The sequence below is a fragment of the Crinia signifera genome, chromosome 6 (genome assembly GCF_055691185.1).
Source record: "Crinia signifera chromosome 6, ASM5569118v1, whole genome shotgun sequence".
Lineage (NCBI taxonomy): Eukaryota > Metazoa > Chordata > Amphibia > Anura > Myobatrachidae > Crinia > Crinia signifera.
In genome coordinates, this window is record NC_139222.1 from 153,776,663 (window position 1) to 153,803,217 (window position 26,555).

At 46.7% G+C, this 26,555-nt stretch overlaps 1 protein-coding gene across 1 annotated transcript in view; it reads right to left on the reverse strand.

Annotated features, from left to right (window-relative positions):
- EIF2S2 (eukaryotic translation initiation factor 2 subunit beta) overlaps positions 1 to 4,689 on the reverse strand; it is a 28,913-nt gene extending 24,224 nt beyond the window's left edge. Inside the window, exon 1 of the mRNA XM_083147692.1 lies at positions 4,502 to 4,689. Coding sequence (XP_083003818.1) covers positions 4,502 to 4,516 — 15 coding nt within the window. The 5' untranslated portion in view covers positions 4,517 to 4,689. The remainder of the gene's footprint in view (positions 1 to 4,501) is intronic.
- Positions 4,690 to 26,555: the final 21,866 nt, after the last annotated feature.

The following is a 26,555-nucleotide window of genomic DNA, read 5'->3' on the forward strand; positions in this document are numbered from 1 at the left end:
AGAATGTAGCAGAAGAAAGTGATATTCTATAAGTTCATGAGTGTTCTGCTGTTTACACACTTTGCTGTTGTGGAATCAAGCAGAGAAAAGGACCAGAGAAGTTGGCCAAAGAAACCAATCAGAATCTACCTAACATTTTACAGATTGAACTTGATAAAATGATTCCTCTAAGATGTTTGCTTTATACAACTTCACCACTTTTTTTCCATTTGCATGGATACATCAATTCCTCATTCACTTACCAACATACACATAGAATCAAAAATAAGAGAGACTGGCATGGTTTCTAAAGTGGTTTCCATTATCTTTCCTATAGCCAACACTGAGGTGCTAATTCATTGGTGCCAGAAAGTCCATTTTCTCAAACAAACTGTGCTATTTTTAGCACTGGGTATTCTATATCTCACAATACACCTGCAGGTTATACAGTATACCAGTCACAACTGGTGTAAGCAGGTATTCCCATGTAGTTTTTGTTTAGGAGGTGATCCAGACCTGATCACAGTTGCAAATGTGCAGCGGCCAGCGTTCAGGTAGACGCTGCCCTGCTATAGTGAAATCCCACCTTACGAAATCACGTCCACGCTGTGCAAATGGATGTGTATGCCTTGCTAAGACGTCACTGCCGTGCATGTATGTTCAAAACCCTTTGTTACAGACTAACCATCTATTTACTTTCTACTGGGTACCAGACATTGCAGGCTCAGAGTAGCCAGAGACATACTTGGTAGCTTCGATGAGTCATATCCAGCCTGTTGCTGACATCACAAACCCTCCCCTAAAATGCTCAGAGACGCCTGCATTTCCTTGGTCACTCCCAGTGTTTTCTTGGCACTTCCATAAAACGGAAGATTAACACCTATAGAGGCCTACTTTCTGGCAATCACCTTGCGAATAAAAATACTAGCAGGTTTTCGGCACTGGCAGGCATTATACACGCGCATTAGGGCTCATAGGCTTCAGCAGTCTATTGGTAATCGGCTTGCGTGCGAAAAGGTCTTCATTCAATCCCTTAGCGAGAATATGTAGTGCTACCTGATTTAGGACTATCTTCATGCTCCTACTCTAGGGCTGGTGCATCCATAATGAAGTCAGCTATTTCATAAAGGGGAAGTGCAACTGCCTAGATACATGCAAATCACTTCATGGGTGGTTATACTTATGCACATGGTGCAAGTAACTGACAATAACCCAACCTGCTACAAACCGAAAACTATTTTAGGAGAGTGTCTGAAACTTTATATACTAAATGTAATCACTAATGTTCTAGAACTCAAACTCTAAGGATAGAATGTTTGTAAGGGCCAATGCAATTATTTTGTGGGCCCCAAATGTACTGGATTGCCCACCTGGACTATTCAACTGTTGCCCTGGTTGGGCACGCATGCCCTGGAAGCATGCCCATTAGTACCACATTTAGCCATACAAAGCAGCTAGACTCATCAAAAGTACAGGTTAGCGTGATCTATGTCACAGCTGGGGGCGTGCCCGGGCCGCCGACGTAATGAAAGGGGCGTTCCCGGCCCATTTAAACTAATAGAGAACGTAAAAATTCATGGCCCTCTTTATGCTGACAGACAGGAATTTAATCTGGTAACGTGACACCCTACAGATATCATGATCATACACAGAGACAGTGGGGCAGATTTGGGAAAGAAGTGGTATCAGTATACGCTGAGCGTCCAGTGAGTGGTAAATGACATGGGTGCAATGTGACCCAGTTCATATGTAGGGCAAATGTATGATCGGTCAGCAATGCTGACCGTTCCACCTCCTGCAGCTATCACCAGATGGTAATGACGTCCTACCCCCACAGCAGGAACAGCGCTGTCACCTGCTGCCAGCTCTCGGCCGAGCAGGAGCTCTTGTGTGAGTAGAGAGATCTTGCACATGAAGTGCCAGGCAGGCAGATACAATGAGTCAATGTCCATTGATGCGTTGTCTGCTCAAGGGGACATCACTGGAGGGAGAAGTTTTTGCTCCCCCTCTTCGGCGGACAAGATGTTAATACATCTTGTCGTTGTCCCTTCCAGCTTTATCTCGGTAAGGAGGCAAAGCAATAAGCGTTATTGTGCCACTATAATACATCTGCCCCAGTGTATGGCACATGATCTCTGCATTTCTTACCTGTTAAGGAACAGAGTATATGTCAGATGGTTGTGTTAGTGCATACACTGCCCAATGGAGCTGACTGGCAAAACATTGCATCTGACAGACTTGCTGGATGATTTGGAATACCCAACCAATCAATGTTTCCAGGTCACTCACAAACTAGGACTATATGAGTGATTTGCCTATAGTAGATGGCCTAGAAAATTAATACCAAATACATACTCCATACCAATTTGATGCTTTTTTTAAATGTGTTTAACACAAAGGATGTAATAATATTCTGAAGCATACTGTAGCTTACAATACACTGAATACTTACCACATTGTTGTATACACTTCCACTGTGTGTGCATATTTAACATATGTACAGATGATAATACTATACAGAAAACTAACATTAACCTACTAGAAGGCAATATTAAGATAACCGTTTAAGAAGATTGAATATGAGCTAAGCACCGTACACAATAAACGACTAGGGGCACCGTAGTTCTAGTTAACTATATAGGCAGTGCCGTTGGACAAAAGATATTGGGGCAGATGTATTAAGCCTGGCGAAGAGATAAACTGGAGAAAAAGAGGAAGGAGATAACGCACCAATCAATCAACTTCCAACTGTCATATTTCAAACACTGCTGATTGGCTGGTGTGTTATCTCCTTACACTTTATCTCCACCTTATCTCTTCACCAGGCTTAATACATCTGCCCCATTGAGTGTATACAATGAACGATATCAGTGAATTATATTGTTCAGTAACATCACCACGATCCACTGAACATGCTGCACATTTTTTTTTTTTTTTTTAAAGATAACTCATAAAAAGGTGCGCACACACTGTAAGATTTTTTTTTTTTTTTTAAACGATATGACAGTTTCCGAATGATCGGAGCAACTAATCGTTTAAAAACTTCTGTGTGAAGATCGAATGCGGATCCAATGGTTGTTCATCAAGCCTGCTGATCTTGTGAAAAAGATGACGAACCCACCACACTGGATGATGGCCACATCATTCCATGTGTAAGCAAGATGAACGATGTGGCCATGTCCCGACACAGCACCTCTGCCGCTGGCAGACAGAGCCCAGAAGTGGACAGATTTCAAATGAAAGGGCCGCCACTGATTGACTCATCCTATTCCTTTGAAATCTCCTGCCCGCTGCTGGCCTCGCTCTCTCAGTCTGCCAGCGGCAAGGGTGCCACCAATAAGGTCCTTCTGAGAGATATCTTTAATTCTGGTCATGTATGGGGATTAAATTCAGTGTGTATGGGGCTTTAGTAACAAGATGCAACTTAAAGAACTTTTTTTTTGGTGTTGGGGGGGGGGGGGGGGGGGTGATAAGATGTTATTGCAGGGCCGAAACTAGGCTTCCCGGCGCCTGGGGCAAGGCAGTCATTTGGTCAGAGGGGAGGGGGTGACCAAATGACTGCCTTGCCCCTGGTGCCGGAGGCTGAGCGACCAAACCCCCCCCCAAAGGACCTACCATGTGTAGCAGGGGTCCTGGGACGGTCAGCAGGGGTCGCGACCCCCCGCGCAGACATACCTATGGGCAGCGGTGGCTTTCCTTTCACTTGTAACAAACGGCACTATTTGCCTGGCAGCATGAAGCACTGCTGATTTTGAAAAGACTTGCCACACGCTGAGAGAATTCAGCCAATCAGCATCCGGCAAGTCTTTTCAGAATCTGCTTCCCACCTGGCAAATAGCGTAGCTTGCTTCCAGCTGCTGCTACGCCCATCCCCGGACTCCTGCTGCACGTCCCCCCGCTGTCCGTCCCATAAGGGATGCAGCGCATGACCCCCCCCCCCCCTTACGGCTCTGGAATTTATAGCCTACCGCTTCCACATAATAGGTGAAAGATAAGTGGTTCTGGGTGAATAAAAATCAGTGTTACAACCCTAGGATATGATAATTTAATAGTAAACAAAAATTACAATTACTATGTTGTGTAGGGGAGAGCAGAGCACTAGTGTGTAACGCATATAGCATTACTTCATCAGGAGTATAACTTGCATTCGCATCCATCGGTTCTCACTACACAGCTTTCCACAGTTGGCCCACACTTGGATCAGCAGTGACAGCCAGCCACAGCGTCTCATATCCGGTGCTGGCTCACATCTGCCGGGCCTGTGGCTGCCCACTAACCCCGCCGGCATCAGCCGCCACAGGCACGGAACGAAGCAAAGAGTCATACACAAACAACAGGCCAGCTGGGATCTGGACCTGTATCAGGTACCCCGCATGTAGCAGCTGCCCCCTAACACACACCGGCACAGAAGCTGAGAGAGGCGACTGCCAGGCCGGCGCCCATGCCATAGGCCCAGAGCCTGCTCTCTAACCCGACGCACATGTCCCCGGCTCCCTCGTGTTTCCCATACGCCTCCACTCACCTCGTCTCCAGACATCCTGGCGGCGGTGTCGGTGCTGGCTCGGTGTCCGGTACTAATGTGCAATCACTGTGCGCTGTGTGCTCTCCGGTTTTTGCTCTAGCCGGTTTCCGCGCTGTTACATCAGCTCCAGCAACACGCACGTCTCTGCGCTTGCGCCGTAACCCAGTGCACACGTCAGAGCAAGCGTTCCGGAGACTATTCTGACGTCATTACCGGAGGCCGATTTAGTGCACCACGGGAAATGTAGTCCTCTCACTCGTGGCTACTAAAGTAATTGTGTCTTTGACGCAATGTGTGTGTACGCTATTAGGGCTGAGGTTTAGCGATTTTGTCACGCAGTTTGTCAGATGGGAATTTCATTGGCTGAAAAAATTGGGATATATATCCGTACTAATTTATAAAAATGAAACATATTTAGTGCTTAGTCACAGCTAAACCTTTGAATCAATTGATGTGACATTGGCAGAAGAACATTTTAAAGTATAGAACTGTGTTTTCCCACAGCTCCCACTCACATTCCTGTTTTTTAGTTACTAGCGTACCAAGTCCAACAAGCAGGGATGGAATAGGATTCACAGCCCCTGGCACTAGTGTTACCACACTTCAGGGATTACTCCAGACAGTACAGTAGTTCAGTGCCAGATTAAGCTTTCGGGGGGCCGGCTGGTGCACTTTAGACAGGGGGGCCCCCGGTGCACTTTAGACAGGGGGGGTCCCTTGCACTTGTCATTACTGGTCGCACACTGCATTGGAGAATATTACGCTGTCAAAACACAGAGTAAAGCAGGGTTGCCGACCCTCCCGGAATTTCCGGGAGTCTCCCGAAAATCGGGTCCCCCTCCCCGCCCCCCGGAAGGGTGGGCAACCCTCCCGGATTCAGGGGGGACCCCCGCTGACCCCCGGATCGCGGCATTAAAATGCCGCAATCCTCGGGTCTCAGAGGAGGGGGCGGAGCTAAAATGTCACAATCGCGTCATTTTAGCCCCGCCCCCTTAATGGAGATCCCTGAGTTCACTGGTTTACCAGCATGGGGGGCGGGGCTTAGTGATGTCATGCTTAAGCCCCGCCCCCTGAGCGGCTACTGAATCTCTCCTCTCTGGGCTTCTCCCGGAGAGGAGAATAAGAAAGTCGGCAACCCTGGAGTAAAGGCAGTATATACTTGGTCAATGGGTAACTGCAGGGATATATAAATATATATATCAGGGTTGCCGACCCTCCCGGAATTCCCGGGAGTCTCCTGAAAATCGGGTCCCCCTCCCGGCATCCCGGAAGGGTGGGCAACCCTCCCAGAATCTGGGGGACCCCCCTAAGCCCCCCGAATCGCGGCATGTAAATGCCGCAATCCGTGGGTCTCAGAGGAGGGGGCGGAGCTAAAATGGCACAATCACGTCATTTTAGCCCCACCCCCTCCATGGATATCAGTCATTTCTACTATTTCCCGTAATGGGGGCGGGGCTTAATGACGTCACCCCCCCCCCCCCCCCCCCCCCCCCCCGATCGGGTAAGGAAAGTCTCCTCTCCGGGCTTCTCCCGGAGAGGAGCATTAAAGAGTCGGCAACCCTGAATAATAGCCCTGTATATATATAATAATATATGTATATCCATCTATACCTCGGCACTCAGTATCTGATCCTTTCTCCTTGCTCCTGGTGCCATTCACAAGGGTAATAACCCCTCAAATGCACAATCCCACAGAAAGAAGGCACTCAGGAGACTTTTAGATGAAAGTGAAAAAACGTGAAAAACTTCACTCACATTTAATTCAAAAGGTTAAGTCAACCTTTAAGTGACTTAACCTTTTGTACAGAAAGGTGGGTGACCATAGGCGCTGTATCCCTACTAAAATACTAAGGAGCTCTAGTTTTCCTCCAGTCACACGGATCTTCCGTCTAGACGTCCCCTCAAAGATACTGCTAACTGACCTTAGGCAAATGCCCTATGTGCACGTAGCAGTTTCTTTTCAATTTTCAATAAATACACCGAATCAGACAACCTCCAGGATCCCACACTGGGATGGGTTTTGGTTTTACACTCACCAGAAATCTGGGCCCTATGTGCCTTGAAAGGTATCTTTTACTCCTGGTATCGCCACGGCCCCTCAGTCAGGAAGCAGATGACTTCAAAGTTTCCAAAGGTTTTTTATTTTCCAAAAGGAACACAGTCCATAAAACATACAACAGGATAAAAGTTTTTCTTCTAAAAAAGCTCTGCAGACACCCAAGTTCCTGCGGACACTCCCTTTTGTGAATACCCTCCTATCCGGATAGGAGTGGGTACCTCAACAATTGCAGATGGTATAGCAGTGGGAGATGAATTCCACAGGTCCAAAGGTATACTGCCCCCCTTTTTCAAGGGCTAAGTAAAGCCCGAAACGCGTTGGTGGAAGGGGGCAGTATACCTTTGGACCTGTGGAATTCATCTCCCACTGCTATACCATCTGCAATTGTTGAGGTACCCACTCCTATCCGGATAGGAGGGTATTCACAAAAGGGAGTGTCCGCAGGAACTTGGGTGTCTGCAGAGCTTTTTTAGAAGAAAAACTTTTATCCTGTTGTATGTTTTATGGACTGTGTTCCTTTTGGAAAATAAAAAACCTTTGGAAACTTTGAAGTCATCTGCTTCCTGACTGAGGGGCCGTGGCGATACCAGGAGTAAAAGATACCTTTCAAGGCACATAGGGCCCAGATTTCTGGTGAGTGTAAAACCAAAAGCCATCCCAGTGTGGGATCCTGGAGGTTGTCTGATTCGGTGTATTTATTGAAGATTGAAAAGAAACTGCTACGTGCACATAGGGCATTTGCCTAAGGTCAGTTAGCAGTATCTTTGAGGGGACGTCTAGACGGAAGATCCGTGTGACTGGAGGAAAACTAGAGCTCCTTAGTATTTTAGTAGGGATACAGCGCCTATGGTCACCCACCTTTCTGTACAAATTACTATTTCAAGATTTAGGAGTCTTGAGGTTGACCAGGGGCTGCAGTATCCAGGGCGCAGTCACTATTCATATATTGTTTTTGACTTAACCTTTTGAATTAAATGTGAGTGAAGTTTTTCACTTTTTTTTCATTTTTATCTAAAAGTCGGTACTTATGTAGTATCTGGGCGTCCGATTTAGAAATTGGGTCGGATTGGTACCATCGCATCGCATTTGACCAAATCGTATGCGATGCGATGCGATGGTCCCGATTTTTCCATAGGATTCAATGTTAAAATGGTCTGAGTCCATTTTAACATAGAATTCAATGGGAAAAAGGGGTCCTTTTCCTTTCCCCACTATCCAAGTGGGCATGGAGTTGGATATAAACCTGAACACAGGACACAATACTTTTTAAGAAATCTGCGTTCGCTCGCCACGCTTCGGGCTCGGTGTCTCGCTACGCTCGCCACAGGTTTATGTCCAACTCCATGCCCACTTGGATAGTGGGGAAATGAACAGGACCTTGTTAACATTGAATCCTATGCAAAATTGCATCGCATGCGATATCGGATGCAATTCGATGCGATTTTGCCGAAAATCGCGTCGAATCGCATCTGATTGTATGCCTTAAGGTAAGGCATTCAATCAGAAAATCGGCAGCCCAGATACTACATAAGTACCTAAAAGTCTTCTGAGTGCCTTCTTTCTGCGGGATTTTATATATATATATATATATATATATATATATATATATATATATATATATATAAACATAAATTGAAGTTTAAAAGATGAACATCATCATATCATCACCAGTGTAAGTACAGCTGTAACCGGCATCGGGGGGAACACAAGTCGACTGTTCCATGGCTTTCACAGCAGGGCAGCAGCAGGGTATCACCACGACTCATGGACCAGACCACCTAGATCTCCAGCGTCACTGCTAACACGCCGTTTCACTTGTTAGACGGCGTGTTAGCAGTGACGCTGGAGATCTAGCTAGATATGATGATGTTCATCTTTTAAAACCTCAATGTATGTGAGCTCTTATTTTGTAGTAAAGTGTTGTATTATACTTGCTCATGGTGTGCGCCTCCTCCATTTCTTTTCTATGTGAATCCGCTCGGTGACTGGAGACAGTTTGCCCCAAGTAGAAGAGGCTGCACTACATTCTATAAAGACCATTGTCACCACTACAGACCTTGTCAATTAGTGGACGTTTGCGCATTGGAACTCTGGTTGTATGTATATGTATATAGAGAGAGAGAGGTTGGTTGGAACCGGCACTCAATCCCTTCTTACTTGTAGTTACCCTGGTGCCTTCCTCAATTACTCCAATCCAGGAGGAGGGTAGATAGTGATGTGAAGAGGCGGCACTCTTAGGTCTTTGAAGAAATATTTCAGACAAGTTATGGTGTTTCTCACCTGAAATATTTCTTCAAAGACGTAAGAGTGCCGCCTCTTCACATCACTATATATATATATATATATATATATATATATATATATATATATATATATATATATATATATATAATATAAAAACTTGCGCAAGGTGATCCGGAACTCCAATAGCCTTGAAAACAATGCGGGTGCCACAGCCAAACAGACGTATACTCCTCAATTGGGAACAGAGGTTCCCCGTGCCCGGCACTCCCCAGCAGCCCAATAAAGAGACCTACAGACGGTCTTGTAGACAATGTTTCGGGAACTTTATTGTATTCCCTTCGTCAGGACAACAATATTATATATGACAGAAAACATTTAAATGCACTTACCACTACCACGCTGCTACGTTCCCCGCCGCGCCGTTCCCCGGAGTCGCAGTGACGTCATCATCCCACGCTTCACTGACGTCTCACCCGAGTACATGGTACTAGGCGCCGCTGGAGGCGCAGTAGCTTAACCTTTTTGACACCAAAACAGTCACCTTTGAAAAATAAGGGATAAGCATAGTTTCAACTTCAGTTCACCAAATATTGCGGCCATGCTGTAACCTCCAATAGAGTACAATAATAAGTAGCAGCATAATAATATGCATAATTGAAAAAAACCTTGTTCTAACAAGGATGTACTAGAGGATTACATTCATAATTTATGCATGGCCAAGCATGGTATTGCATGCTCGTCCTGAATAACCAAGTCAAAATGATAAACCATCGATGGTGATGTAACCTTACAATGTTTGGATTAAATCTACTATATTTATAGGTGACTAACATTGAAACCCTGCAAAATAGCAACTACAGGAGCAAATATATGGCTTATGCAGAATATCGAACAAAAAAATAAAAACATGAAAAACCAGAAAAATTCACAAAATAGAAAAATTAGAAAAAAATGTTTATAGAAAAAAATATATATATTTGTAGAAAAATATGCAAAACCAAGGTCAATGAGGCTCAATTACATAGGGCCAGAAAAAGCCTGTGGAATGAAATACCAATTATCAGATATACAACCGTCACAGAAAACATTTCAGGGACATTAATTCATTGAGGCCCAATGGATGCACCGTTTGTAGTATGTGCATCCATTTTGCCTCTTTTTGTAACAGGATTTTGTTCCTGTCGCCTCCTCTGTGATTGGGAGGAACCCAATCTATCATTTTATATTTCAGGGTGGCCAATGAATGGCCCAATTCTCGAAAGTGCCTCGCCACGGGCTGTTCGGCTCCCTTTCCCTCAAGTGCTTGTCTGAAATTGCAGCGGTGCATTCCCATCCTCGCTTTAAGGGTCCTTGCGGTCTTCCCTATGTAGAGAAGGCCGCAATGACATCGGATGAAATACACCACGAAAGAGGTGGAAAAGGTCAACGGGTATCTGATCTTGTACCGCTTTCCCGATCTAGGGTGGGCAAACGTATCACCCACCTCCAGATAACCACAAGTGGTGCATCCCAGGCATTTGTGATTTCCTGGTTTACGTGTGAGGAAATTGGGGGCAGATTTCTTGTATTTGGTTAAGTCATTTCTAACGACCTTGTCCTTGATGTTTGCACCTCTTCTGTAACCTGGAATTAGCCTGGCATCTTTCAACATTGGCAGAAGAGGATCATGTGACACACTGGGCCAAAGATCCTTGGCCATAGAGATAATGGCGGGCGATCCAGTTGTGAATTCCATTGGCCAGATGACTTTTTTGGTGTTTACTTCTTTCTTGGTCGGTTGTAGAGCTTGTTCCCTTGATATTAGTAGGGCCCGTTGTCTCTCTTTTTGTAAATCACGTGCATGATAACCCCTTTGTAGAAATTTGGTCACAAGGTTGTCTATTTGTTGTTCTGCTTCCTTTCTGTCGCTGCATATCCGAATCATTCTAAGGAATTGCGAAAATGGCAACCCTCGTTTTAGCGCTGCTGGATGGTGACTTGCTGCATTTAAATACGTGTTCCTGTCAACATCTTTGTGGAATACGGAAGTGCTGATGACATTGTTTTCCAATTTTACTGAGACATCGAGATAATGGATACAGGAATCACTGTATTCAGAAGTGAATTTGATATGCTCGTCTCCGTGGTTGATGTCGGATAGCAATGCTTTAAGGTTCTCTTCTGAACCCTTCCAAAAAATGCAGATGTCGTCTATATAGCAACAGTAAAAGGTTATAAAGGGGGCACAGTTCGGGTCATCAAAAAACACAGACTTCTCGACCAAGAACATAAACGCATTCGCGAAGCTAGGGGCCACTGAGGACCCCATAGCACACCCCTGTTTTTGACGGAACGGGGAGCCATTGAATGTGAAATAGTTTCTCGTGAGCGTCAGGGTCAATAATTCAATGAACAAATTCACGTCTGGGCCTTTGTAGTCATCATATATATACATATGTATCATGTATATACATATATACATACACACATACATATATACGAGAGTATTTCTAAATCCCGGCGTTCAAAATCCAGACGCTGGAATCCCGACCACCGAAATCCCGTCACGAAGCGGGCCCGGTGCCCGCTCGGCACACTAATTTATTCTCCCTCTATGGGTGTTGTGGACACCCACAGAGGGAGAAAGTGTTGGGATTTCGTCCGTCGGGATTCCGGCGTCGGGATTTTGAACGCCGGGATTCTGACCGCCGGGATTGTAACTGCATCCCCATACATACATACCACATGAAAAGCCTTTGTTTGTCCCTCTGCACCTTACTCTGTAGGACTGTAGCAGACCTCACAGTCCCAGTGCTGCCTCTGATTAAAAACCATCCCATGACTAGGCTGCTGCTGTTGTCCTCCATGGGCCTGAGAAGCCTGTAATGAGCTCCACCAATCAGAGCTCAGCACAAACCTCTCAGCCTCTGCCTTCTTGTGCAAAGTGCCAGGGTGAGCGGCCGGCGAGGGGATTAAATGGCAGGGATCGCAGAAAACCAGCGATCCTCGCTGTTTAAACAGCCAGTTCACCCTATTCTACGTTCCGGGGAAGTCCTGTGACAGCGAGGATTCCCCCAAACAGTGAGATCAGCGGCTAATGCAGGGAGCTCGCTGCATTAAGCCCAGGGTCTTGCTGCTTCTGCAGCCACATACGCCAATTCCTCCTCGCTCCATTTTTGGCATATGCGGGGGGGGTCAGTTGAATACTGACCGGCGAGCTGTGACAGCGAGCAGGCAGCCCTACTCGCTGTCACCACTCACCCTCAGCATTGAATACTACCCATAGTTGCCTACCCTCCTGCATTCTGCAGGAGACTCCATGAAATAGCAGCAATCTCCCTCTCTCCCTCATTAGTCTAACAACCTCCCTCATTTCACCTAGCCCACATTACACTGTTACATCATAGTTACCTCCCCATCTACATTCTGTAGGAGACTCCCTGACAAAACAGCAATCTCCCTCTCTCTCTCTCATTAGTCTAACAATCTCCCTCATGTCACCTAGCCCACATTACACTGTTACATCATAGTTACCTCCCCTCCAGCATTCTGCAGGAGACTCCCTGACATAACAGCAATCTCCCTCTCTCCCTCATAAGTCTAACAATCTCCCTCATGTCACCTAGCTCACATTGCAGTGTTACATTTTTGGGGAAAAAAGGAATGAGAGACAGATACATTTACATTGAATCATCAGCACCATTTCCTAGCACTTTACCAAGTATAGTAGCTCTTACTAACTGCTTTGGGGCTCATCTACATTTGGATATAAGTAATTTTAAAAGATTCCCCTCAGATGTAACAGTACACACCCACGCTCCTAGGTGCAACGTTCATAATCTCTTTTCACAATGTATCCATATATGGAACTAGACACGCCCTTTGGGTGGAGCATGACATATTCTACTATTATTATCTAATACATTTTCTACATATTCTTCTATTCAAAATTCTACTACCAACTATAATCTCCCTGAAACTAGTTTTCAAAAGTATGCAAGTATGATACTACCCCATATGTAGAGGCAAATTCTCCTGTTATTCCCTCTTCCTGGGAGGGGTTCCAATACAGATCAACATACACAATAATTTTGTTACCAATATTCCATAATAAATACTATTAAAACCGATATAATGATAGTGTGCCACTTCTCCTTACTATAAAGTAATTAGGTAGTTCCAAATAATTAGTTTTAGGTCTCTAAAGAATAAAGACGCTCACATAAAACGCATAAATTGCGTATGTGGAACGCAGAGCACTTCCGCCAGAAGTAAGAAATGATCTGCAGAGTAGTTAATTACTCGACTGTCCGGAGTAATCCCGGATGGGTGATGGTAACCCTACCTGTCACGTCAGCGTCAGGGTTGCCAGATCATCCCTTTAACAAGTGCACATGTGAATTACACAGGTTTTTGATGGTTCATCAAATGTAATGAAAGATGGTATGCACTCTGACACCTCCCAACCATACCAGCTGTCAGTGCATCTGATGAGCAGTCAAGAACGTGTGTATAATGATAAATCATAAATAAATAATTATTTGCGCTTATTAAAGGAATGATCTGGAAACCCTGGTCAATGTGTGTATGCTCACATGGCAAGGGGGACATGGGCCATGTTCAGGGTGGCACTCCACAATTCATGGTTGCCTAGCGTCGCGGTACTCCTACAGTATATCTATCAGTATGCCAGGGAGGGTCAGTATGTGCAGTTCGAAACCCACAAAGAACAGTACATAATAGGGAGATCTGTAGTTAATTTGTATCAGAGAGATAATAAGGTCAAGGTGAAGTCTCAGATAAATAAAAACTATGGAATGGAATAGCTGCACATACTGCAATGTTTGTAGTTTATAGTATGACGATTCTTTGGTCAGAATGTGTAAATGTCTGCTAAAGTAAACATGTCATCATGTCTACTAATTGCTGATAAATATAGTCTGCAGCCATACGTTACTGTCCAAGATCACTAGTCATAATAGCTGCCATACTTCACAATTCAGATAACTTGAAAGTGACACCACATTGCCTGGAAATCCTTAAATGATGTTGGGATCTGTAAAAATTGTTGTTTCAGTCCTGTTACTTTGAGCTCCTAAGCATTTCCTTTTGGCAGATTACTTGCAGCTGCAAGTAGACACTGTCCTTCCATCCAAGCTGTCTATTCAAATTTACTTTTGGAGGTACTCAGGCCCGGCGACAGGGGGACATAGTGTATGTCTGTCAGGCACCAAGGATTAGAGGGGTCCCAAGGTTAAGAAGGGACAAAACAGGTCAGCGGTACCTACATTTAATTTACAGACTGGCCGTGATGGCTATCCATCCAGTGCTGCAAAACTAGGAAACTGAAACATCCAAACTGGCAAGGGATCCCATCCACTTACCCTACACCACTTACCCTGTCATCTGGCCAGTAATGCACATATGCCCCTTCTTTCCCTGCAACAAATGTATTCTATAAAATTATATGTAGCAGGTGATTGTTTGCCATGGTCATCCTCTATTCAGGATCGCTCCTCTAGCCATTTCACTGCTTCATATGTTCAAATTATCTGATAAAGGGCCTGATTCTTGTTCACTCGCAAAAGCAAACTTTAATGTGCACTGCAGGTGGGGCAGATGTAATATGTGCAGAGAGAGTTACATTTGGGTGGGGTTTGTACTTCAAACTGATACCTATATTGCAGTGTAAACATAAAGCAGTTAGTATTTACCCTGCACAGACAGGGCAGTCTTTTCATATGGGCTTAATGGGCACTTGCCCAGGGGCGCTTTGCTGATAGCCGAGGATCCCCTCTTCCCAGGGATACCAGCATTTTTAATATTGGCCGTGGGGAACTGGATATATCCACCTTCAAAGCAGCAGTTAATTGCAGTTCCCAGTCATATTTCTCAGGTTCTCTATGACATAGAGTTTTTCTGAGAGTATGTTATAAAAGCTAGGACTCTCCCCTTTCTGATGACACTAGCAGCTTGTGTCTATCATGCCCATAACCAGAGATATCAGCCTTCCAGCAGCCAGTCCCTGCTTCAGCTCCAAACTTCTGGTGTACAGTTTTATATTTTTGTCAATGGATTGCTCTGATCCTGAGCTTTGATCCCCAAGTCCCCAGCACCTCCTGAAAGTTGGGACTCTAGGTTTTAACTTTTTATACTATGGAAGGCTAAGAAATCTATTTCCAGACAATGGCGATATCTGCAGTCAAACAAGCTGCCCTTCACCGGATAATGAGGAATATTAAGCCCACTCCATTATCCAACCCTCCCCTGTGTATAAAACACCCCCTACCTCCCTGGAAGTCATTTACAAGGGACCCTTCATTCAGCTCAGTGCCCCCTTCCACACGTTAGTGTTCTTCCTCCCACCACCTGTGCAGTAAAGGAGTAATTAGCAGAAGTTACTGCTCCAGGTCCTACATGTTGAGTGGAAGATAGAGCACCCCCTGCCACCCGTGGGACATCAAAGCTGCTGCTGATACCACCCCCCACCACTAGGAGGGGAGAATGGATAAGGACCCCAGTGCATTGCTTTGCCCAGGGGCCCGCACTTCTGTTAAGACGGCCCTGTGCACAGAAACAAAATAATTTGCCCAAATTTAGCTCTCCCTGCACTTGTTACATCTGCCTCACCTGGGGGTTATTCTGGTCTGTTTGAAAGGAACACACGTTTGCACGGGGATCAATGTTTGACATGTGCGCATGCACAGCCGCAATTCTGCCCATGTGCATATGCCGGGTGTATGCGACCACGACGAACAGACTGTTTTCTGGGTACAGGCACCCAACATTGCGGGCAGGGGGCGTGGTGTGGTGGCGGAGAGTCTTGCCCATGGGAAAGCCCAGCATTTCATGGGCATTCTTATGAAAATGCTGGGCGTTCCCAAGGCAGGCAGCTGACATCACCGGATATCAGCTGCCCGCCCACTTTCTTATGAATGCCCATGCACATCTAAGATTACCTTAGAGTAACCTTAGATGTGCATGTGCCTTCCACATCATTCCATAGTTGGCGCCCGTCGAATGATGTGGGTGTCTCCCCACAGCCTGCGAATGGCATTTGCAGGGTGGCGTCTGGTGGACTCATCAACCACAATAAGGTCCATGGTTTGTCCATTAACCCCTTGGGTGGTATGCCCAGAAATTTTTTAGTCTCAGCTGTGCTGCCGCAGCGGGTTGTCACTAATATGGAATAAGTGCGCACCAGTGGTGTCCAGGTGTGCACAACTTGCACAAACCTCTTCGTCACACCCCCCAACCTCCCCCCCCCCCATCACCTCTGCTCTGGCGATCGTACGCCAGAGCTCCCCTGACCCCTGCCTTTTCCCCAGCCACCAGTTGCCATTCACTTTACAGCAGTGACATAGGCGGCAGGGTCAGGGATGTTCGGGCGGCTCGGGGGACTCAGGAGCGTTCTGGAGTTCAGGTGCCCTCAAGCCGCCGCGACCATCCCCGAGCCTGTTGCCTGTGGTCACTGATGTGACTAGCGGCTGGGGTAGCAGGAGAGCGGAGCGAAGGTGAGGGGGGCTCATACGATCTGTGGTGGGTTTTGCTGGGGCAGGACAAACCTGCCCTGGTAGATTTGTCCTGCCCCAGCAAAACCCACCACTCAAGGGGTTAAAAAAGGAGTTTGCTTTTGCGAGTGAACCAGAATCAGGCCCAAACTCCCAGTATTCATGCTGGTCAATCTAAAAGTGTCCAGTCGTCCCTTAACATGTGAATTTCCCTTTTGATAATGCACTTAAAAGAAATAGATGAAAATCAGACATGTAGTCATTAGACTCTCATAAGGATTTTTTTCTTTCAGTGTTTTTCATCAGGTGCCCATTCTCATAGTGTAAAGCTTTTAATTAACAAGGGTAAAAATATCACATAAAACAAATTATAATCTACTCACAACAAATGAGGCTAAAAAAAAAAAGATAATGGGGGTTATGTAGACCTGATTGCTGCTCTGCTAAAGAGAGGAAGTATTGTTTAAACACACCGCCTTTCCAGATTAGTGAGGACAGGAACCGGAAGTGGAGGGGCAGGACCTTAACGTATAAAAGAGCACATTGGACCATACTAGATTCGGATCCTAACATAGCAACATAGTATTTGACGGCAGATAAGAACCACTTGGCCCATCTAGTCTGCCCCTTTTTTAAACATGTTACCTGAAACCATATTTGATCCTTATTTTTTTGTAAAAATATCAATATGCTTATCCCAAGTATGTTTAAATTGTACTACTGTATTTGCCTCTACCTCCTCTGATGGGAGACTATTCCACTTATCTACTACTCTTTCTGTGAAGTTATTCTTCCTCAAATTTCCCCTGAATCTTCCTCCCTCTAGTTTCAGTGCATGTCCTCGTGTTCTGTTGCTCCTCTTCCTGTGAAGAATGTCTCCCACCTGTACCTTGTTAAAGCCCATGATATAGTTGAAAGTTTCTATCATGTCCCCCCTTTCCCTTCTCTGCTCCAAAGTATACATATTAAGATATTTTAGTCTTTCCTGGGAAGTTTTTGATGTAGGCCATGCACCATTTTAGTTGCCCTTCTTTGTACAGCCTCTAATGTATTTTTATCCTTCTGGAGATATGGCCTCTAGAACCGAACGGCCTCCAGATGAGCCTGTACCAATGACCTATACAGTGGCATTATTACTTCTTTCTTTCTACTGCTGATACCTCTCCCAATGCAACCAAGCATCTGACTTGCCTTCTTCATTGCTTTGTTACATTGCCTACCTGCCTTTAAGTCCCCTGAAATAGTGACACCTAGATCCCTCTCTTCTTCAGTAGTTTCCATTATAGTGCCATTTATACTATATTTAGTCTTTGGATTTTTGAGACCCAAGTGCATGATTTTGCATTTTTTGGCATTAAACTGTAGTTGCCATGCTCTTGACCATTTCTCTAATCTACCTAGATCGTCAATCATTTGTTTTACCCCTCCTGGTGTGTCTACCCTGTTGCATACCTTTGTGTCATCTGCAAAAAGGAACATTTTACCCTCAATTCCATTTGCAATATCATCAATATCATCAATAAAGATATTAAAAAGCACCGGTCCAAGTACAGATCCCTGTACAACCAGGGCCGTTTCTAGAGGCGGACAAGCCGTGCAGCAGCCCGGGGCGCCGCACGGCTTGTCCGCCTCTGATAAATAGCTGGGGCGCCCAGCAGCTTCTCCAGCGTCGCCGCCGCCTCCCCCCTTCCTATCCCTTGCCGCCCGACGAGATCATCAAGATCACGGGCACGGCGGCGGGACATTGCGACTGCGCACTTGCGTCCTGGCTCCAGCAACAAGCTGGCCGCCGGGACTCTGCAGTCTGCACAGGAAACCCCCACCGATGTGTGCGGCGTGACATAATGACGTCACGCCGCGCTCGATAAACGAGGAGCAGCGCAGCAAGACTTGCTGCATGCCATGCTGCTTATCTGGAGAGAGGAGCTGCCTGACAGCCACCCTAACCCCGGGCTTAAGGTAATTAATTAAAAGTGCCCGGAGAGGGGATGGAATTGAGGGGGGGAGGGGGAGGGAATTGAGGGGGGGAGGGGGGGGGGGTGCAAAGTGTGCCCACTGCCCACCAATGTGTATACATTTATACATCCACTGCCCACCAATGTATATATTTATACATCCACTGCCCACCAATGTATGTATTTTAATATGCCCTCTGCCCACCAATGTATATATTTTAATATGCCCACTGCCCACCAATGTATATATTTTTATATGCCCACTATTGTGTATATTTTTATATATCCACTGCCCACCAATGTGTATATTTTTATATGCCCACTGATGTATATATTTTTATATGCCCACTGATACCAATGTATATTTAAACACCACTGCCCACCAATGTTTATTAACAATAGGTGGTAACGTATAAATTAATGGCGCAGGCCAGCAATATATATGTTACTGCCTATTATTAATAAACATTGGTGGGCAGTGGTGTTTAAATAAATATACATTGGTGACAGTGGGCATATAAATATTGGTGGGCAGTGGGCATAAAAATATATACATCAGTGGGCATATAAAAATATACATTGCTGGGCAGTGGGCATATACAAATATATACATTGCTGGGCAGTGGGCATATACAAATATATACATTGGTGGGCATCGAACATTGGTGGGCTCATCACATTGTGCAGCATAATGTGTAATTGTCATCACAGTGTGCGGCGTAATGTGTAATTGTCATCACAGTGTGCGGCGTAATGTGTAATTGTTATCACAGTGTGCGTCGTAATGTGTAATTGTCATCACGGTGTGCGACATAATGTGTAATTGTCATCACGGTGTGCGACAATGTGTAATTGTCATCACGGTGTGCGACAATGTGTAATTGTCATCACGGTGTGCGGCGTCATGTGTAATTGGCATCACGGATAAATAGTGTATAATGATTCAAGTAGCCTGTCATTGGCCCTTATTTTGATCGGCACGGTACGGCCCGCGTGCGGCCGTACCGCCGATGTTTTTTGTCTGCACATGCGCAGAGGTCATTCTGCGCATGTGCAGCCCCCTTCGCCGCAGACGGATTTCGTCCGCCGCAAAGGGGGCGTATAGGGGCGTGAGGGGCTTCAGCCCCTCATTTCCCTATGTGTACGCCCCGCGTTTCATGGGCGTTCCCATGAAAACGCGGGGCGTATGCATGGTAATGAGGGCATGACGCCCTCATTACCATGACATGGGGGCGGAAAGCTGACGTCGCCGGATGTCAGCTTTCAGCCCCCTTACAAGCTCCCACACGGACGATTGTCCGTGTGGTCTGAGCTTGCGGGAGCTGCCGCGGCGTGCGGGCCTGCCTTCGATGGTCGTCGACCATCGAAGGCAGGGGGCAGCTCCCACCATGGTGGAGGCGTAGCCTCCACCATTTTTGTGCGGATCGCCAGCCGTCCGTGTATGGACGGCCGTGGCGATCCGTCCGGTGGGCGGCCCTTGGTTTGTGCGGTCGGAGCCCCGTGTGCGGCTCTGACCGCACCAACCAGAATAAGGGCCATTGTTTGGCCTTGATCTGTGAGGCGTACTAGCAGAGGCGGATTGGCCCACCGGGAAACCGGGCCGTTTCCCGGTGGGCCGGACCAGATTTCACTCTGGCTGGGCCGCTTACCTTTGTTAGAAGCGGCCGCACCCCAGCCTGGTCATGAACGGCAGCATTGCCCACAACAAACATGGCCGCTGCATATATGCATATATTAAATGCACATATGCGGCGGCCATATTGGTTTTGGGCAATGCTGCACTGTCTGAGGAGTGGACGCAGGATGCCGACGGAAGTGCGGCTGTGAGAGATGTCCGCACACCCGCCACCCCCCCTGGCCGTGGCGACAGCAACCCCCGCCACCCCCAACCCCCCGCAGTGAGGAGCATCGGGCAGACAGGGGAATCAGCGGCCGTTGATTGGCTGAGAGAGCCCTCTGTCACGGCTCTCAGCCAATCAGCGGTTCCCCTTTACCTTTACTTTACTTTACTTTTCAAAATGGCAAGCCCGCTGTCGTCGCTCCACAGCCCCCTTCACTAATGTGCACTAAGTTTTGGGGCCATCCTGCTCACTAAAAGCTGCAAGACATGCACAGGCAGCACACTGCACACCACAAAGGTATTCATCCTGGGGGAGGAGGGATGCGAGGGATTGCATACATCTGTATGCTGTACTGTATGTGTGTCAGTGTGCCCCATGCCATTATACAATGTGTGTGTCAGCGTGCCCCATGCCATTTTACAATGTGTGTGTCAGCGTGCCCCATGCCATTATACAATGTGTGTGTCAGCGTGCCCCATGCCATTATACAATGGGCGGTATTCAATGAGAATACCTGCGAGGTGCAGCGAATCCTTTTTAGGATTCGCTGCACATTCGCCACGTTCCGGAGCCTCGCCGGCCCCGGTATTCAACGTGTCAGGGGCTCGCTGCCCCTGACTGGTGAATATGAGCTCCTGCGGTGAATGCCGCAGGGAGCCTGAGGACGGTGGCAGGCAGAGAGATGGAAGTCTCTCTGCCTGCCCCAGAGCGTATGTGGGGGGGAGGTGGGCTCCCCGGGTGCCAGGCAGCACAGGCTGCCCCCCGGGGGTGCCAGCAGGGGACCGTATATTCACTATACCCGATCGTAACGATCGGGTGCAGTGAATATATGAATATGTAATGAGCGGCTCGGCTCCGGCGCCCCCTGCTGGCTGCTGTGTAAAAAAAAAATATATATATTTTTTTAAAATTAAATATATATTCATGTGCTTACAGCACATGAATAAAAATAGCATGCCCCTCTTTAGAATAAAATTCCTGATTTTTTGACACCAAATGTAAAAAACAAAACACTTTATTTTAAAAGTTCACATTCCACTTCTCCATAAAAAGATAGCGATTGCTACTCGGTGAATCATGGCGAAAAAAACCTTCAAATGTATTCGCCATGTGGTCATTGAATAGGGTGATTCACCGTTTTTGTCAAAAATTCTCCAAACAGCACAAATTCGCCATAAAAACATGGCGAATCAGGCTCATTGAATACCGCCCATTGTGTGTGTCAGCGTGCCCCATGCCATTATACAATGTGTGTGTCAGCGTGCCCCATGTCATTATACAATGTGTGTGTAGGGTCACCACCCGTCCGGTTCGCCGGGTGTTCAGCAGTAGCTTGGCTGAGCTCCGACGCATTGCGGGTCCTCACTTGGGGCAGTGACCTCCTCTCTCTGCTGAGTGAGGTGACTTCCCCAGTGTGAGATTTTGCGCCTTCTCCGTTGCCTCATGCTGTGCTCATTTGTCGACGCCACCGCCGCTGGTCCAATTGGGCCTCTTGTATCTGGTAAACTTTCTTTTTTTTTTAAACCGTGTGTGTGCTGGCTATTTGTGCAGTGCGCATCTGCTTTGTGAAGTGCGCAGTAGTTAAATTTGCCTTTGACTCCAACCTGTGGGGCATATATATAATGGGCATCATGTGTGTGGCATATGTATAATGAGCATCAAGGTGTGGGGAATATGTATAATGGAGCATCACGGTGCGGGGCATAATGTGTAATGGGCATCACGGTGTGTTGAGTAATGTGTAATGGGCATCACGATGTGTGGCATAATGTGTAGTGGGAATTAAAGTGTTTGGTATAACGTGTAATGGGCATTATAGCGTGTTGCGTGTGAATTACGGTGTGTTGCATAACATGTAATGGGTATTATGGCACGTGGTATAATATGTTTTGGGTGTGTGACATGTAGCAAGCATAACGGTGTAAATTTTTGACGCGCGCCTTTTGCGCGCACTTTCCCTATTGTCCTTGGTTTTTAAAAATTGTTGAGCCCTGGCATAACTCGTAATGGGCGTCATGGCCTCTGGTGCGCACTCTCACTGTTGTCTTTCTTTTATGAAAAATTGTTGAGCCCTGGCATAATGTGTAATAGGCACTATGGCATGTGGTATAATATAATCTAATTTTTGGTGCGTGCCTTCAGTGTAACATGTAATGGGCATCACGGTGTGTGCCATAATGTATAATGGGCATCAGTGTGTGACGTAACGTGTATGTGGTATTACCGTGTGCGAAATCAAGAAAAGATTGAAGCAAATGTAAAAAATAAGGCGGGTCAATGGGTGGGCTGTGGGTGTGGATGAGCTACTAGCCATGACCCCACAGCGGCAAAAATGGGGCGTGACCTCGTTGAAATAGGCCACGCCCCCATGTCACTAGGTTACGCCCCCTAAAAAATGTGTCGCGCCTGCGGCGCGCAGCGCGTACCCTCGGCCCCCCTAGGGCTGCTTCAAATTATTTCCCTGGCTGCTTTTAATTCCCAATCCGCCCCTGCGTACTAGGTCACTGTGTGGGCCTTTATATTTTTATGTCACTGTGTGGCCTTCAGCCCGCCAACTAAAGTGCGGGAGTACAATGACAATTCCTGCGGTAACCAATGTCTGGACATGCAGGTTGCAAAGGTGAGATGTAAGGTAATTGTTTTCCTGCTAGACCACGCCCTTATATTAAGCCACACCCCTTTTAAAAATAAACTATGCCCCCTATTTCGTCGCACGAGCGCAATTTCTTCTATGTCGTGTTGACTTTTTTTTTTGGGGGGGGGGGCGCATTTTTATTCCTTTGCCCTGGGAGCTAAATTGTCTAGAAACGGCCCTGACTACAACTCTCTGTTTTCTGTCTGCAACCACGCTGAGGAAGGATACAGGGGGAAGCGAGGTGATGCGTGGGGTCCAGGTAGCATCCCCTGTACCTGCCACCCTAATACCCACAGCTGGGGCACCACAGGTCGCTGCATGGACCAGTAGCACAACAGCAAGTCGATGGCGGCCGTTAATGCTGCTGTGTGCGGGTCACAGTGTCAGGGATGGGGGACCAGCAGGATGTGTACTCCGCCGGCAGCGAGGAGGAGCAGGAGGGGGGGGGCTGTGTCTGCGTGCTATGAACGGGGTGCCGGCAATCCCAATGAGAGGGTGATGCAGGGACCCCCCCTACAGTCAGGGCACCGCTTAGTTGTGGAGAGCAAGCTGACGGGCGAGCTGCCCCCCCTTACCTGGCGAAGCGGCGCAGGCTGTCTGATACTGGCTCCCGTAGCTCCCAGTGGAGGACGGGAAAGCTCCCTCTCAACCCAAGGCTTTTCCCCTTCCTGATCAGCAGCCTGGCTGATGTGGGCAGCCTGGAGAACAAGTTCCTGAAGCCACTGCTGCAGGAGCGGCAGGATCCGTCAATGCGGCTGGGAGCTTGTATCAGTATTTGCCGGGGCCGATGCAAGCTCCCAGTCGCCGCTGGGCGACTGGGAGCAGACAGTGCCATCTTTCCCATTAGAGTGGGCCCCTAGAACAGTTGGGCCCCTGGGCAACTGCCCATTATGCCCAATGGGAAAGATGGCACTGCAATAAAGTAATGACATACTGTAGGACTTCTAGGTAGACATTATCTTGGATACAAGTAACATTTTCTCACACTGGAAAAGTTGCAATCTACCCCTCTCCAGTCAAAGCATTTGAGTTTTTTTTCAAGGCAAGCTTGCAGCAAGGCCCTCTTAACTCCAAGTCTGTCTGTTGTTACCCAGTTTGTTTTATCACTGTCTACAATTGTAAAGCGCAACAGAATCTGCTGCGCTACATAAAAGAAACTGTAAATAATAAGGCAAGGATTTCATGACCTCCAGTTTTGTAAAATGTCAAAACATTTATTACAATTTTTAAATAATTAAAAAAACAAAAACTTACTTGAAGACATCAGTTTCAGCAAATATAAAGTGATGGGAGTGCCATTCAATAATCTGTACATAGAAACTCACTTTTGGCCTTCAACAGGACGTTCCAGGATCCCAGTGTGGTAAACTTCAACTGTAAAGCGAGTGGGAGTGTCCTGTTGTCCGCTAAGATGTAACACATTGGCCCTTATTCTGATTGTGCCAGACTGCTGCGTGTGCATTCAGACAGCCGATGTTTGGTGTTTGTGCATGTGCAGAGGCGTTTCTGCGCATGTGTGAACGCCTCGCATGTCCGAACAAGGTGTGAATTACGTGCAGAAAATAATCGGTTGGACCCATCCGAGCAGGGGGTGGAGAGGGGCGTGAAGGGCTGTTTTGGCTCATTACCATATGCGTACGCCCCGTGTTTCATGGACGTTCCCATGAAAACGCTGGGCATACCTATGGTAATGCGTCCGTGACGTACGTGTGGGGGGGCGGACATCTGACATAGCCGAATATCAGCTGCCCGCCCATATGTCTGCTTTCATACAGAAAAATGTCCGAGTCAACCGGATCACTCGGTGCAGCCTATTCGCTCGATCCATAATTCGATGGTCGGCGACCATCAAAGGATGGGGGAGGTTCCCACAGATGGAGGAGGTGTTCACATGAAACATCCACTCGCGGTCCGTACGCTCTGCGTCTTGCCACATTCAGACGAATGTGAGCGATCAGTACGGTAGGCGGGGTTAAGAACGCTTGGTTCCTGTTCGAAATATGCATCAACTAGAATAAGGGCCATTGTGAAATGGCCTACCTGACGTGTCAATTACGCATTTAGGGCCTAATTCATTACCACTCGGTCCCCAGTGACATTTAGGTGGGCGGCGTTTCAGGGCTCACTAAGCAGCAAGCTTTTTTGAATCAGGCCCTTAATTCTATGAAGTGCACATCATTTATTTTGTACTGATCCTGCATTTGCCCTTGTGACCTGATTAACTTTCATTTCCTCCACCCAGAGCCAGATTAAGGTCTAAATGGGCCTGGAGCTCAAAATTAGCAAGGGCCTATTATGCGCAATAATGCAAACAACAAAGGGTTTGTGGCCAGCACCTAATAATGTGGGAGGTGTGACCAGTGTTCTGGTTGGGTGGTCTGCTCATGGGTGTGTCTCTATTTGTGTAAATACTTTCAACTAATTAAATATGCCTGGAAAAGGCAGGGGGCTGCCATAGGAAAAATGCAGGGAGATATTTTGGCGGATGCCCTCCAAAGCTGCACCCACAGGATGCCGATGTCCTAAGATACTTGTGGGGTCATCCATAAAAAAATACTGAAAGCCGAAACTTGGACAACATTTCAGCACCTTTTATGTGGTCACCTAAGTTTACCACACCATATACCCCTTATACAAATCATGCAACACAATAGTAACCCCCTTTATACTATACTTGTCTCTTACACATAGGGGGAAATTTACTAAAGGAAATTTGTAAAAAAAATAGGTGTATTTGTATCCAGAAATACACTTATTTTTGACATTTACTATCCCGAAAACACGGAAATTCGTATTCGTATTGATAGCACATCAATACGACTACGAATTGCCATATTTTCGGGATAGTAAATGTCAAAAATAAGTGTATTTCTGGATACAAATACACCTATTTTTTTTACAAATTTCCTTTAGTAAATTTCCCCCATAATGCCATATGGAATGAGCCAAAATTCACACCGACTGAGCCAAAAGTCACACAATGGCACACAGATTGAGTAAGAATTCAGGGATTTACCTGGGAATATGGTCCCAGGATCATGCAGGGACATTCCCGGGCTGGCCCATTTTACACCAGCCTAGTCCCTGCATGTTCTGGTGTGATGGGGAGAGAACCCCCCTCCTAAAACAACCATCTATATCCTCAGAACCAACTGAGCCTTTTACATGTGGGCTTCAAATGATTTTAGTCCCGTGATACTGTGCCATTTGGTTCCAAAAAAATCTGTCCTCAAACAACATGACAGCCATGAAATGACATTTCAGAAATGAAAAAATGAAATGAAATCAGTTTACCCGCAATATCTCTAGAACCAATGAACCCATATGGACCAGCCTGGTATCAGATTGAAGACCCAGCGATTTGGGATTGAGATCAACCTCGAGCTTCTGTGATGCCAGAGGGGGAACTGGCAGTAGTTGGAACCGGGTGGGGGTCAGAATTAGCGGGTCCCATGTTATCCTAAGAGGGGAAAACGTTCCAGCTTTACCTAGCAGTATCTCCGGTTCCCGGAGGGCTAGCAATACGACGCCGGGCTCATTGGAAAGCTCTGGCCCTCAGCTACAAAATGGGCCTATTTAGAGAGTGGGCCTGGAGCTGTAGCTCCATCAACCCCATTGTTAATCCGGCCCTGCCTCCACCCCCTCAAGCAACAAACGTCTTAATTTTTGCAGTTTCTTTATGCAAGTTTCACGTAGCCCTGCAACATTTAGTACTGTAGATCGTAGAGAATAGAACTGCACAATAGTGGATTAGTGGAATAGTGGATTCACACTATTGCGCAGTTCCATTCTCTATGATTTTTTTCTGCTCTCTTTCTTTGGGGCTTTGA